The sequence below is a fragment of the Cibotium barometz genome, chromosome 11, assembly GCF_041138505.1.
Source record: "Cibotium barometz isolate CiBa-2024 chromosome 11, ASM4113850v1, whole genome shotgun sequence".
NCBI lineage: Eukaryota > Viridiplantae > Streptophyta > Polypodiopsida > Cyatheales > Cibotiaceae > Cibotium > Cibotium barometz.
The window spans coordinates 15546309-15561725 of record NC_141056.1 but is presented as its reverse complement, the minus strand read 5'-3'; the positions used below and the strand labels follow the sequence as shown (position 1 = coordinate 15561725).

At 45.4% G+C, this 15417-nt stretch overlaps 1 protein-coding gene across 1 annotated transcript; it reads right to left on the bottom strand.

Moving 5' to 3' along the window:
- Positions 1–1530: 1530 nt before the first annotated feature.
- Positions 1531–14736, bottom strand: LOC147633814 (programmed cell death 2 C-terminal domain-containing protein). Its single transcript, XM_086804877.1, has 10 exons — positions 14659–14736; positions 14444–14503; positions 14292–14353; positions 14086–14181; positions 13764–13847; positions 13579–13676; positions 13101–13465; positions 2156–2393; positions 1860–2070; positions 1531–1775 (listed from the first exon to the last, which is right to left on the bottom strand). The coding sequence occupies exons 3-10, from the start codon at positions 14331–14333 to the stop codon at positions 1671–1673; spliced, it is 1239 nt and encodes a 412-aa protein (XP_086661003.1). The 5' UTR covers positions 14334–14353; positions 14444–14503; positions 14659–14736; the 3' UTR covers positions 1531–1670.
- Positions 14737–15417: the final 681 nt, after the last annotated feature.

The window sequence follows — 15417 nt, the reverse complement described above, 5'->3', positions numbered from 1 at the left end:
CACTTGCATAGATGATGCAATTTGATGATCAAACATATCTGGGCATGTGCTTACTCAAGCTTAGACATCATAGGTATGCATTATTGAGATAATGTATCGAGAGGCAGACGCGCTGTAATACTTCCCAAACGACTGTTACAAATTTCTTCAAGCACCATCCATCCACATCAACTCAGAACCCACTTCTGCCACAAGCGGTTTGGTCCTCCACCCACACAAGAGGACAACTCATTAACAGAACTCCCACTATTTTGCACACTAGACATCCCCAACCCAAAGCATCATGATCACGACCGTCTGTGCTAGGCAAATGCGGATCCAAGAGGTTCTTCGGCACCATGACATACTTCCATCACATATATTCTCTCAACTATCAAATCCATATTGGCTAGAGGAGGGCATCATTATTCATTTATCATGTCTAGCTTTCTCTCATACAAGTTCACATATCTATCTTCGCGCTGTCTTTGTATTTCATACAAAAAAAACGATACACCTACTCGAAGACTTGGGCAAAGAGCACCAAACATCTACGTAAAGACATGGAAACATTTTCAAATTTAATAAGTATGCTACGACATTGGAAGATAGTGTGCTCTTTAGTCTCAATCTCATGTATGCCACATATCTTGCATATTCATAGCAGCTCTTATGCTCTTGCTTGAATGCCACCTCTCTCCTAGCATCAATCAAAAGTCTATATGATAAAACCCAATTTGGCCCATGGAAAATGCAACATATGAATCCCCATATCTCGTAGTATTTGAATAGATTCGTATGCAATAGCTATAAGAAAATACTTACCTATACAAGCTCATTTTCGAGGGGAGTGTCCTGTTTTATCCTTGCCCTTCCTATGAATAGACATTTGCCAAAGATTGTTTGTGAAAGGTCAAGAATAACCATACCTCCCATTTATGATGTATATCAATGGGAGCTATGGTTCTCTCTCTCTCTCTCTCTCTCTTCGTATGTAGCTAGTTTTCCACAATTTTCCTTTTACATGGTTCAAATTCATCATGGATACATTGCACTACCTTTTTTTGTCTCATAGACTCTTTGGATCCTTTGAAGACATTACTATCTATATCTCCATTTATTTCTCTGGCTTTCCATGTATTGCCTGCACGTGCATATGCATATGCATATGCATGTGTGTGCACGTGTGTACATGCATGCATACACCTAATACTAGAACCACTCTGGACTTTTACCATTACCATGTGGAGATGTGGTGTGCGTTCCTTGGAACCATTCTAACAGTCGAAGATAATGCTGTCAAGGGGAGATCCTAACGTCTTGGCAACACATTTTCTTCACATAACACCACCAGAAAAGCCTTCTTGCTGAAAACCCCAAAACTTACCTAACATTTAACTTATTTATTTAAAAATCAGAAATGTGACAAAAAAAAATTCTATGCTAAGCTACTAAATACATGTCATCATAATGCCTGCCCATGAGCATCATTTCATGATGCATCTGTCATTGTGCATGCCATCATGTGATGCTACGAGATGACACACCCCAGTGAATAATTAGTACATGCCATCATACTGATTGCCCATGATCATCTATCATTGTATATGGTCATCATGCTACAAGATGGCACACCCTGATAAATAATCAGGAATAAAACGCTAACAAAAGCTTGCAGAGATGTGAATAAATCAGCTTTCATATTGCAGAATGGTGGCCTCTTCAACCACAATCCAAGGTTTACTCTCTCCATACGGAACTTCTCCACTACCTTGAGAGAAACATGGTGTACAGCTCTGAGAACATTAAAAAAAAAACATGCATCAAAAAACATGTTGGTTGAGAAGATCAAGGAGACAATGCATGCACTGATTCCATACCTGAGCACACGTGAAGACTATCAACGTAAGCCATTCCCAATCATTTGGAGAGTATGATGTTGAAGGCAGATCTTTGCAAGCTTGCTGTAAGTAATAGAGAAGAGGCGGCATCAGCTGCATCTCGTACACCCTTGGTCCTCCACACTGGGAGCATACACCTGGTTCGCCCCCATCTTTATTAGCCCACAAAGGACTTCCTCTAAAACAGTACCTGGAAAAACAGGATCAAACTCAGTGATAAAAGTCTCGAGACTTGTAAACTTCAAAACCAGTTAGAACATGGGCATGAGGAAGACCTGAAACACTGCTCTGGATAGCAATCCAGTCTCTTCTTGAACTTGAGATACGTTCGATCTGCTGACAGAGCCCTATCGTGTTCGTACTCTTCTCCTTCCCAGGCCTCTTCCCCTCTGTTTAAGTCATCCCTTCCTGCTGTCTCCTCTGAGCGTTCAGTGCTTTGCAAAGCTGAAACCGCCCGACTTCCACGGGAAGGATGTGATTCATTTTGAGAATACACATAGAAACATGGAAGCACTGTGAACCCCCATCCCCACCCAAAAAAAGAAAAAGAAAAACTTAGTTAGGATAGCAGAACACTCACTGCCATTACTTGCATGCATAGCATATAGATAGCCAATTCTGATTCTATGAACCGTTACAGTGTTACCTCCACACGTCACATTTGTCCATACATGTACCATGTTAAGAAAGGTCACACTCTCTTACAAATAAAGTGACCAATGATGTATAGAAGCTTATGCTTCATTCAAGAGAAGTAATGAGAACTTCATTTATCTATGCTGCAATAATTATTTAATGTAAATGATACGATCACAAAGCCTGTTTTTGCATGAAGCATAGGTTGCATGTAGACTAAGACATGCAAAAGTCTTAGCCTAGGTCTAACCTAGGTAGGAAGAATCTCACCCCGATGGAGCAAGATGAACGAGTTGAAGCTTTTGCAAGGGAGTTCGCAACAGAATGGACGGCAAAGTTCCTGGCAGCATCGGCAAAGGCCAATATGGAGTCACCTAGGGCTGTGGAGCAGCCCAAGTGTCAGCCAATTTCTGCAAGATCAAACAAGATTCCCGAGGAGGTGGATCTGTCCAAATCATGTTTGGAGGATGATGACATCATCCCACCAGCAGTTCCCGAGGAGGATGATCGAAGCTGAAACATCTGCCTCGACAGAACCTTGTAAACCCATACATGTGATATATCCTAGTGTCCCATATCACCAGAATATACCCCATGTTACAATCCATCACTCCTTAGCTTGCAATGCTTCCAAAGGATTTTCTAAGGTCGCTAGCAATCTCTTTCTGCATACAAATTGAACCTTCTCGGGAGAATAAATCTATCCAAGAAACCTATTGATTCCAATATCAGCAGAATCTGGTCTGAATCTGGATCCCTACAAACAAAATGTATGTGCAAATCCTACCTTGACACAACCAAACTCCCACCTGAAGGACACTAACCTTCAGGTTAGCCCACCACATCAGTCTGTCCTATATGATATACCCACCCTCTTACTTTCTCCCATAATTCTCAGGCTACCATGAATACAGAACACTCGTCTATGGCAATCATGCCACAAATAGAGATCATGAGGCTGTCCCAAGTGTAGAACACTCATCCACAACAAGCCTGCCTCAAGTAAAATTGTGTTTGTAGCAACTCACTGGTCCAAATCATACCTTCATAAGGCTAGCTAGATCCTGATTATGCTACCACATGTAAACTCTATGAACCTGAGTTCAAGACTTCGGAGGATGGTCTTAGGGAATGTTGCTGGAAAGCCACACCCACACATAAGAGTTAAGGTTTCAGCTTACAGCCACACAGAGATAGAGATAGACACAGTACACAGATGCTGAGAGTGAGGATCAGTGGAGGTGATAGAGTCAACCTTCCACATATATCCATCCATAATAATAATACGAAAGTACAAAGCAAATTATAGTCTCCTTTCTGCCACGTAGCCCATAGCAGCGGCATGGAGCTCGGCCACTAGCGGAGCCTGCACGGTGGAGCACGCCCAGCGAGTTCTAGTGGGGTTAGGGGTGAGGGCACCCAAGTCGGAGCACTTGGGCAACCGGGCAGGTTTATGGGCAGGCAGGCACCTATAAGTGCCCAAGAGTCTCTTCTATGGCTGGGTGGTGACTAGAACTCCTTGCCCTCTTGAGCTATGGTGGTGGCTATGGTGGCTGTAACACTTTCACACTGGATATGGGAAAAAGTGCCCTTGGTTAGGTCCTGTTCACACATAGCACTACCATAAGTGTGCATTTGCCTTCAAATCCCCCCTGTAGTGTGTGAACCAATACAAGGTAGCAGATCACCCTCTGTATGACAAAGAAAGAAAGAAAGTTACTTAAACATCTTCAAAAGACCTAATGGATCTATGAGAGCAAGCTTAAAGCTTTTCGGAAAGCTTCAAACTTCTCTCTAAGCAAGCCTTCTGTAACATTATCTAGTGTAGGGCAGAAAAATAAATTGATCTTCCCTGCATGTAATTTCTCTAACATAATGATAATGGATCTCAATGTGCTTGGTACATGTATGAAATACGGGATTTCGTACCATAGCCATAGCACTCTAGCTATTGGTGAGAATAGTAGTGGGTGTTTGTTGACATTCACGAAGATCAACCAATAATCTCCTCCGCCATACACAATCTACCGTAGCAATGAAGGTTGCCTTGTACTCAGCCTCGCAAGTACAGTGGGTTGCTTTTTATTCAACCAAGATATGCATGAAATGCCAAGAAAAAAATAATTCCCACTGGTGGATTGCTTGGTATCATAATCACCAGTCAAATCTTAATCACTGTATGCATAAACCTGCCCCCCCCTCCCCCCCTTTGGGTGCCCCGCACGCATGTGGATAGAACAAAACAAGATCTAGAGTACCCTGTAGATAACGGAAAATGTGCTTCACAACTTGCCAATGCTTTGTGCCTCGGCTATACATGAATATGCTCAACAGAGACACCCCAAAAGCTATGTAAGGCCTCGTGTTACACAAGTAAATGAGGCATCCCACTACTTGGCTCTAAATGCCGGCTTCAAAAGGTTCACTAATGTCATGCACGCTGAGCCATAAACCTTGTTCTACTCTGGAGTAGAAAGCAGCTTGCACTCTTCCATGTGAAACCTTTTCAACAAAATCTTGATGTAACTTAGTTTGTTGCATAACAATGCCATCATCTTTGTGCATAAATTGAATGCCAAGATAGTAATGTAAAGGCCCCAAATTTGACATATCAAATTCAGCTTGGAAATCTGAAATTTCTTCTTCACAAGTCCTTGTTATGAGCATGTCATCTACGTACAAGACGACTGAGAGAATATTGGCACTAGTTTTCTTCACATACAAGGTGCTTTCAATTAGACTATTCACATAACCCTGGCTGGTCAAATGAGCATGTATCTTATCATACCAAGCTCTTGGAGCTTGCTTCAAGCAATACAATGCTTTGTGCAGCTTGCATACTTTACGTTCCTCGCTAGTAACTTCAAAACCAATGGGCTGGTATACTTCCTCTTGCAAATCCCCATTCAAGAATGTAGTCTTGATGTCAAGCTGATGCACTTTCCATCCTTTATGTGCAGCCAACACAATCACTGAACAGATCATAGTCATCCTGGAAGTAGGAGCAAAAGCCTTCTCATCATCTATTCCCTTTTTTTGAGAATAGCCTTTAGCCACAAGTCTTGCCTTGTACCTATCAATGGTACCATCAGACTTTCTTTTGACTTTATACACCCACTTTATTCCAATGACATTCTTGCCATCTGATAGAAGTATAATCCTTCATGATAGAAGAAATCTCATCCCGCATGGCTTGCACCCAATGCTCATTCTCTTGTGCTTCTTCAAAAGAAGGTGTTACCATATATCATCCCCAGTTGGTGGCTTTTCTTGTGTCTACGGGGGCCATTTCCATGCTCTGGCATTCCCCATATTTTCCCCCATTTTTCCAAAAAAAATTTCCTATTTTATGGGCCTTTGACGTGGGTTGCCAACCCTCCTTTTTGGTATTTTACCTATTTTCAGGTCGTGTAGGAGCCTAGGAGGCAGTCGGCCAGCTCATATGGGAGTGTATATAAATGTTGCCCTCTCCTCACTTTTCATCATTCTTGATCATTGTTTCTTGATCACTTTGGTGAGCATCTTCAGCCCTTTGCCTACGGAATCCACTCCTCGCCTACACGCTGGTTGTATCCACTCTTCCTTGAGGGTTAGTGCATCAGCATTTTGTTGTTTCCTCTCATCTCTCTGTTGGAGCTTCAGCGTTTTTGTCATTCGTCCACATCTTTCCCCACTGCCCTCTTACATGGTATCAGAGCCCAAAGACGTCTAGACCTGGACTTGCTAATCGGTGCTGATTTTCGCGGCGTTTCCATGCGAACTTGGTTTTCTTCTCCGGTGGGGCAGATCTGCATTTTTGCGTTTTTTCTCCTCTCCACTCTCTTTCTATCCCACCCACCCTGCCTACAAGTGCAGAGAGCAGCTCTTGGGCTGTTTTGGTGGCTGCATTTTTCAGAGGTACATCATGGCACTCATCCAACCTGGGGCGGTTCAGATACCCACTCTTCCTACTTTTCCTTCAGATACCAAGTTGGATATCACAAACTACGACATCTGGAAAGTCATGGTGGAAGCGTTCTTGGAGACTTATGATCTTCTTGAGTTCATCACTCGACCAGTCCTCCGGCCCAACCCAGACCCTGCAGAGGATGAGGATATGAGGGGTGCCCTTACGCACGAAGCTACTCTATGGGATCAGCTTAATGCCCGTGCTCGGTCATTCATTCTTCTAAACTCTCAACCCTCCGTCATCACTCACATCAAACGGGATACCCATGCACATGTTGCCTGGAAGAGACTCTCCAACATCTACGACTGGAAGACGCCCATGAAGAGAGTTTCCTTGGAACTTAAAATATTGAAGCTTTCACCCATTAATTCTACTTCCATGCGGGATCACATCAACAAATTGGAGTCATTGCAATCTGAGATTTCTGGGTGCAGGAAGGAGCTAAGGACTCTTTAAGGACTCCAAGGATGCAAAGCCAAAGGGATCTTCAACTTCTATTTCTTCTCGCAACCAAAAGGTTGTGATTATTGCTCCAAACAAAGGCACTTATGGCAACAATGCCGGAGTCACATGCAGGATTCGGAAGGGAAGTCAAAAGACAAAGGGACAAGCTCATCCACAGTTGTGGAAGAGTCAGCTTTCGTCACCTTGATTGATCTTGAGTCCGAGACTCCCCCTCCAATGGTTTGAGCAGGCTTTTCCTTCTTGTTCCCTCTCTCCTCAGTGGATTTTGGACAACGGTGCCACACAGCACATGACTTATCGTAAGAATTGGCTTGATGGACTGCAGCAACACCGCGGCAGAGTTGCCATTGGAGATAACTCTACTGTCCCCATTCTTAGCGAAGGGACAATGCCCCTCATTCTAGATGGCAATGGAGGGAAGTACACCTTGAGAGTGCTATATGCACTAGATTTAGGATTTCATCTTCTTTCTGTACATGAGATTTGCAAATTGGTGGAATTTATGGAGGACTCTGTGATCATTCGGGACTCTCTCACTGACAAGATCCTTTGGCAAGGCATCGAGGACCATGGTCTCTACAAACTCAGCTCTCTTTACACAGGTACCCACACATGTGATCTTTGGCATGCTAGATTTCGACATCTTCATTTGGAGGCCTTGCAGAAGGATTTTCAAGAGCAGTTGGTGGATGGATTACCAGATGTTGGCACACGTGAGGGCCCTTGTCACTCGTCTCAAAGGGAAACATCAAGAGGCTTTTCCAAAGAAGGCTACACAACGAGCTACAACACCTCTGGAGTTGGTTCTACGGATTCGTGCGGCCCGATTCCGTCTCTTGGTTCTGCCAGTTAGGTTTTTCTTTTGGTTGATAATTTTACCAGGTATACCTGGGCCTATTTTATCAAATCCAAAGATGAAACTTTCGACAATAGAGAACCTTGGTGGAGAAATAGTCGGGACACTCTATCTTGACATTACGACCTGACAAAGGAGGCGAGTTTACTTCTCACAAGTTCAACCAGTGTTTAAGCTACATGGCATTCAACAGGAGTTTGCCAGCATAGGTACTCCTTTAGAGAACGGTGTGGTGGAGCGAGAGAACCAAACGGTGATTGAGATGTCTCGGACAATGTTGGAAACATCTAAGTCTTCCTCAAAAGCTATGGGTGGAGGCAGTTGCTACGACTGTTTATATTCTCAATAGGCCCCCTACTACTGTTGTTCTAGGAGGGCAGACCCCTTTCAGGCCTACCTCGGAAGAAAACCCACAGTTTCTCACTTTTGGGTTTTTGGATCAGATGCATTTGTTCATGTACCTGATGGTGACAAGGGAAAGTTAGACGCTAAGTCCAAGCATCATATTTTGGTTGGTTACAACTTAGAATCCAAAGGTCATCGGCTCTACAATCTTGCAACCTCGGAGATCATCATTAGCAGAGATGTGGTGGTTGATGAGACTTCATCTTCCGTTGCAGAGGGGGCTTCTTCATCTTCAGGGGCTGATTCGACTCAGCCTCACCTTGGTTCCTCACTAGATCCTCTTGTTCCTCTTCCTCGACTTGACCCAGCACGTCCTCAAGCACCTCGCGCGGAGGAATCTTTCGACATTGATCAGGAGGAGGGGATTTCAGTGGATGATCCCCAGCAAGCTAACATAGTTGCCTTCACCTCCAACAGGGAGTCCCCATCGATCGGAGCGGTTGCGTACCACGACATCATCTTGAAAAAACCTATGCATCAATTATCCACTGATGTCACGCATCCAGAAGAACTCGGAACCTACTCATATTGGGAGTGCGCTTTCCAAACTGACTTGGAAGTAGGCCATGAAAGCGGTGCTTGACTCTATTGAGTGGAATCAGACTTGGGAGCTGGTTCCTAGACCGGCAAAGTGGAAGGTGATTGGTGTCAAGTGGGACTATAAGACCAAGTACAAATCAGATGGGACTCTGGATAAGCACAAGGCCGAGCTTGTGGCCAAAGGCTATTCTCAGAAAGTTGGCATGGATTTTGATGATACCTTTGCACCAACTGCTTGGATGGCAACTATACGGACAATTCTTTGCTTTTGCTGCACACTCTCATTGGCCCATCTTTCAAATGGATGTCAAGTCGGCATTCCTCAACAGGGAGCTAAAGGAGGAAATTTATGTGGAACAACCCCCGGGATTTCAGGTTCCTCGCTCCAAAGGTATGGTCTACAAGCTGAAAAAGGCCTTATACGGTTTGAAACAAGCCCCCAAGGCTTCGTATGAGAAGGTTGATGCTTTCTTTCAACAAAACGGTTTCAAGCGATTAGCGGTTGATCCAAATCTCTATGTGGATGACCTGGTCATAACACGCAACCATGCAACACACATTGCTCAAACAAAGGTTACCCTCGGTCAAGAATTTAATCATCACAAGTAGCCATGCAACACACATTGCTCAGACAAAGGTTGCCCTCAATCAAGAATTTGAGATGGATATGCCATCTTGGGTTGCTTCACTTCTTTCTTGGATTGGAGATTTTTCAGCGCTCAAATGGCATATCCATTTCTCATCAGCGTTGTGTTACAGAGCTGCTAGAGGCCTTCAAAATGACAAATTGTAAGCCCATCACTTCCCCAATCCCAACATCAAACTCTCCTCTTCTGGATCCTATCTAGCGGCAGATACACTTCTATACAGGAAACTGCTTGGCTCCTTGATTTGGTTGCTCAACACACAGCCTGATTGTGCATTTGCAGTGGGAACTCTCAGTGCTTTCATGCAGGCACTTTTGGGCACTCATTGGCAGCAGGCAGCACTTCGCGTGTTGCGGTACTTGAAAAGTACGAAGGATTTTGACATTTTGTTCGGAGAGGGGGCCACTTTACGTGGCTAGAGTGACTCCGACTGGGCTAGAGATGCGGATTCCCGACGATCTACTACAGGGTATTACTTTACTCTTGGATCTAGAGAAATTTCATGGACGAGTAAAAGTCAGCCTATGGTGGCGCTTTCATCGATTGAGGCAGAGTATCGAGCAACTTGTTCAGCTACTTGTGAGGTGATTTGGTTGCAGCGGTTACTTGAGGAGATCGGTTTTTACCAACAGCAGCAATCTACCCTTATCTTGTGCGACAACCAGAGTTGCTTGGCTATTGTTAAGAATCCGGTATTTCATGTGCAAACCAAGCGTATAGAGATCCAGTACCACTTCGTGCGGGTGCGGATCTTGGAGGGAGACATTATCCTTGAATATTATCCTACTCAAGACAACGCTGCAGACTTATTCACCAAAGGATTATCTAAGTCGGCTATCAACGTTCATGGCAACTCCTTCGGTCTTCAGCCACCCCTAAGACCTGAGAGGGGGTGTTAGCCATTCCCCATATTTTCCCCTATTTTATAGGCCTTTGATGTGGGTTGCCCACCCTTTTTTATGGTATTTTACCTATTTTCAGGTCATGTACGCAATCGGCCAGCTCATATAGGAGTGTATATATATGTTGCCCTCTTCTTCAATTTCCATTGTTTCTTGATCACTTTGCTGAGCACCTTCAGCCCTCTGCCTACGGAGTCCACTCCTCGCCTACCGGCTGGTTGTATCGCCTCTTTCTTAAGGATTAGTGCATCACTGTTTTGCTGTTTTCTCTCATCTCTCTCTTGGAGCTTCAGCGTTTTTGTAATTCGTCTACATCTTTCCGCTGCCCTCTGATAGAAGGCTCTTCTGAATCAAAGTGACTCCTCATGGCAAATGCAGACTCCTCATGCCGTACATTCAATGCATGGCTAGAACTAGCCCTTGTTCTTCGTGTCAATGGAGCTGAAATTTTGCTATCTTGCAAGGTTTTCAACAACCATCTAGGCACACACTTGGCTCCCTATATGGCTATTTACTCTTCCCGACATCATCTTCAACCTCTTCCATAGAAGGGGGCTGATTTGTTGGCTGTTCCATATGTCTTACATCTTGTTCAACTTGAGGCATATCCTAAATAGGGGCTGGCTGAACTGAATCCCCACTAATGGCTATGGGTAAAATCCCATCAAACATGTCCTGTGAGCTTGTATCATGACTTTTATACAAGCATGGGCTGAAGTGAACTCTTAGCAAATACCACATCTCTTGTCACCAATTGGCCGACCATTTGGTCCATCTCCAAATTTGTCTCTCGTTCACTTGAGGCCAGGCCGGTGTCTCATGTGAAGGGGCCAGTATTTTTGCATAACATGGACGGGAGCTAGACTGGTGCCACCCGTGTGTTAGCAGGACGGTGTCGTATGGACGGGAGCCACACTGGTGCCACCCGTGTATGACCTGGACTGTGTCCTATCCATGGGATTGTCAGACTGGTGCCACCCGTGTATGACCTGGACAGTGTTCTATCCATGGGATTGTCACGCCATGGAAGAGCCAGTATTTGTGCTGTGTCCTCCCTATGGGATTGTCACTCCATAGGGAGGCTCGTGCCTGGATCTGTGTCTTACCTATGGGACTGTCACTCCATAGGAAGACCGGGATTTATGTTTCTCTGTCATGCCATCATTGTGCCCGACAGATGTTTTGTACATGGAACAGATGTTTTGTACTTGTTCCATGAAGGGGAGATATGTCCATGATACTATTTGCACATGCATTCATGTTTTGCATGTTTAGAACTGTTTTCGCATGACTTGTATTTTTGTGTTTGCCTGTTTGACGTGCCACTTACTGAGTGGGGACGCCTGCGAGTGAGTCGTGAAGTTTGCTCTGTCTTCTGACGAGTTTTGTTGCGTGTGAACAGGTGGTAAGTGTATTGCACTTGTTTATTTTATAGCATTCTTTCTAACCTTTATTTTTTATAAGGTTGTAAGTTCACAATCATTAAAGAGTGGGCACCCTCCCCAATAATTAATGATGTCCTTGATAGGGTGGGCACCCACGTATGGGCCAAGGTGGGGAGGGAAACCCCACTCTTAATCCTATGTGTGGGGGTGGGTGCATGGCCACCTACCCACACCCCACCTTGAAACTGGCCGCCCCCATGCAAGCTAGGGGAGCCGGCCAGCTGTGGTCGTGTGCTCTCTCTCCAACACCTACAAAGGAGCGACCACCTCACCAACTTGAGAGCATTGTGCAGGAGACCATCCTTCATGCTCCATAGGCCGCTGCGCTCCTCCCCTTGCAGGCGGCTGCATTCTCCATAGGCGGCTGTGCTCCTCCACTCTGCAGGTTGCTGACGACTGTGCCCTCCTCCTCAGCCACAGGCGGCTGCAGCCAGGTGTCTTCTACCCTTACAGGCGGCTGCGCCACCCTCAGGCGGCTGTGCGCTCTCTCCTCCTCAGGTGGCCACAGCAGGCGGCTGCGCTCTCCTTGTAGGCGGCTGTACCTCCTCCTCCCCTCGCAGGCGGCTGCGCCTCCTCCTTTTCCTCAACAGGTGGCTGCGCCTCTCTTCCACACGCGGCCACACGCGGCTGTGCCTCCTCTCCACGGGTAACTACAAGCGACTGCACACCCTCTATAGGCGGCTACGCCCTCCTCCACAAGTAGCTGCACCGACGGTTACGCCCTTTGCCTTCTCGCCAGTAGGCTGCTGTGCCCTGGTGTCCATCTCTAGTAGCTGCACCTAGATGCATCGGGTAATTGTCTTCCACTAGCATGTAAGAGGCCAATGATCCAGTTTGAGTCAAATGGCATAAACGAGATCGTGCTTGGAAAAGAAGTTTGTGTAAAGAAAAGAGTGGATAAGGTTTCTGTTGTGGGAAGAAAAGTGTGGTAAATGTGTTATTTTTTGTAGTTTTTCATTGTGATTGGAATACTTGGGTAACTTGGAGGAAAGCAAACCAATCAGTTTTCTTTTGAACTTCTCATCAAGGCTCTATTCTAAGCCACTGGTTCCTCCCTCCCCCTCTTTACTTCAAAAGAGGAATTATATCTAATTTGTCTAATGTACATAGTTTTCTTACTACTAAAATCAATTTTTCTTGGGGGGGGGGGGGGGGGGGGGGGGGGGGGGGGGGGGGGGAAAGAAATAACCAAAAGTTTAAAGTAAAATTTGAAAAACATGCAGAGAGACCTCTTAATGAAATAACTCGGGAAAAATAAAGGCTAAAGTATTTTTTAAGAAACATTAGTAATCAGAAAAACAAGTTACAGGAAATTTAACAAATATGGGCCTAGCTAGCTTTGTAAACCCATGCATCATAAATTTCAAAGCCTCACCAGGTAAACCAGAATCATCTGTTTCTCCAGCAGCATCCTCATCAACAGCTATAATTTCTTCTTCAGTATCAAGGTTCTGGGTTAACAATGGAACTGCTGCTGCATACCCAGCCTCCAGAAGTGCTGTTTCCAGCTCCTCCATTGCCAAAAACGCCTCCTCCTCTGCATCTTCCCTTCCCACAACACCAGGCCCCCAAGTGTCATCATCCCACCATTCATTAGCATGCTGATGGTCTGAACCACTGTCCCTTTCCTGTTCGCTCGAGTCTTCTCTTGCCAACTCGCCTGCAGATGAACTTGATGCTTCTGTACTGGATCCTGTGTTCTGAAAAGATGCACTACTTTGAACTCGAATCGTGCGCCAGCTACATGATATCCAGGGAAAAGGTGAGGGGTGTTCAAGGCCATTCAGCAAAAGTTCTTGTGGATGAAATGTTGAATCAACGTGGAAATGTTTATAAGTGAAGTAGAGTGCAACCTAAGCGGGCTTATACCACAACTTGAAGATGGGCAGCCAAAGATGTACAGGGTCCGTTCATCAATCTCAATACCCCTGATCGTCAGTGGGGCATATACCTACAATGTTTCTTTTAAGAAAATTGGAAGCCATGGAAGAAAGAAAAAAGAGGCATGTAACATCATAGGTAAACAGAATAGCTCAACCTGTGCAACAAGCCCAAGCTCACCCCCACATAAACCGCACTTCAATAATTCGCTGTCTATCTCCTCTGCAGGCATTGGCCAATCCTGTAATACTCTCGTTTTAAAGCTTGCTTTGCAAACAAAATGGTTAAGGAATGCTAGTCAAAAAGATCAAACGAAAAGCATGTGCTTTTTTTGCCATCTCTGGATGGATGCCTAGACATCAAGACAAGAGCTAATGCAAAGGTTTCCTTGAGTTCCCTTGTTGATAAAACTGCGCGTGCACAGCTGTGTGTGTATGTGTGTGTGTGTGTGATGTTCTGGTTAGAATACGGTGACTTACAGGAAGGCCTCCCACTTTTGTGGTATAATGATCACTGGGTTCAAGATTCTCCTCTGCCCATGGCCCGGGCATTCCAAGAATCACCTCTTTTGTCTCCTGCAACTCAGGCATGTAAGAAGTGCTTTTGTACAAGCTAATATTAGTAATAAGCCAAAAAATATAATTCTCACTGTGCATAGATGGTCAAATGAGAAGATTGGACAGACCGATTCAGGCATGGCCAGATCCGATGGTAGAGGACGGCCCATTTTCTTTCTCTGGACGTCCTCTGTAAGCAAAGATTGAAGACCAAGCCAAATAAAAACAACGTGGTGCAGAGTAATCCGTTCACGGCAAGCAATCGCCCAACAAAACCTACCTTTTGTTTGATGCGATACTGGACAAAGGCGAAAATCAAGCGATCCTCGCAGCTCCGAACCTTTTCACCTTGGATTTTGATTACCCAGTAAGCCACCCAATCCCCCCCTTCAAAACCCTAACCCTAATCGCCTAACCATACCCCTAACCAGCTCTGCAATCCCTACGGAAGATAATTATCCGATTGCTGAACGCCTGGCGCAGCACGAAACGTACCGCATGGTGAGCTGCTTCAACGTTACTTGTTACAGAGTCCACACAGCGGGAAAACAGTCCGTTGCTCGAACCGACAACAGCCCTGCGATTGTGAAAGGTCGCGATTGCAAAAAAAACCAGGTTGCGGTGACACCGGCTGTAGCCAGTCGCCTTGCACGTGCGAATTCCTTGGGCATACTTTTATATGCCATGGTGGCACCTCACTTACTGCCACGTGGCATCGCATGGCATGGTGGATAGACACCATGTGCATTGTGAGGTCACATGTGTCTGAAATGGTGTCACATGCAATGCCATGCTCATCACATGATGCCACATGGCATGGTGGCATGATGTGGCATTCCCCACAAGGTATGAAGCGATGGTGACACCGGCGGGCTGTAGCCAAAGTCACCTTACACGTGCAAATTCCTTGGGCATGCTTTTATGTGCCATGGTGGCATGGTGCACACCTTTCACTTGATGTCGTGGCATCGCATGGCATGGCGGATACCAGTGGTATGATGATGTGGAACACCATGTGCATGATGTGGTCACAGGTGTCTAAAATGGTGTCACATGCAAAGCCATGCCCGTCACATGATGCCACATGGCATGGTGGTTAGGGTAGAGTTTAAGGAGGCCGTTACCAAAGCAAGTTTTTTTTGCATTGGTTGCCATAACCTTGTGGTTGGCAACTTGCCTATGGCATGGTGAGGCCCACCACATGGCATCACTTGGCATGGTGATTAATGATGATATATGGTGCCTGCACATGTG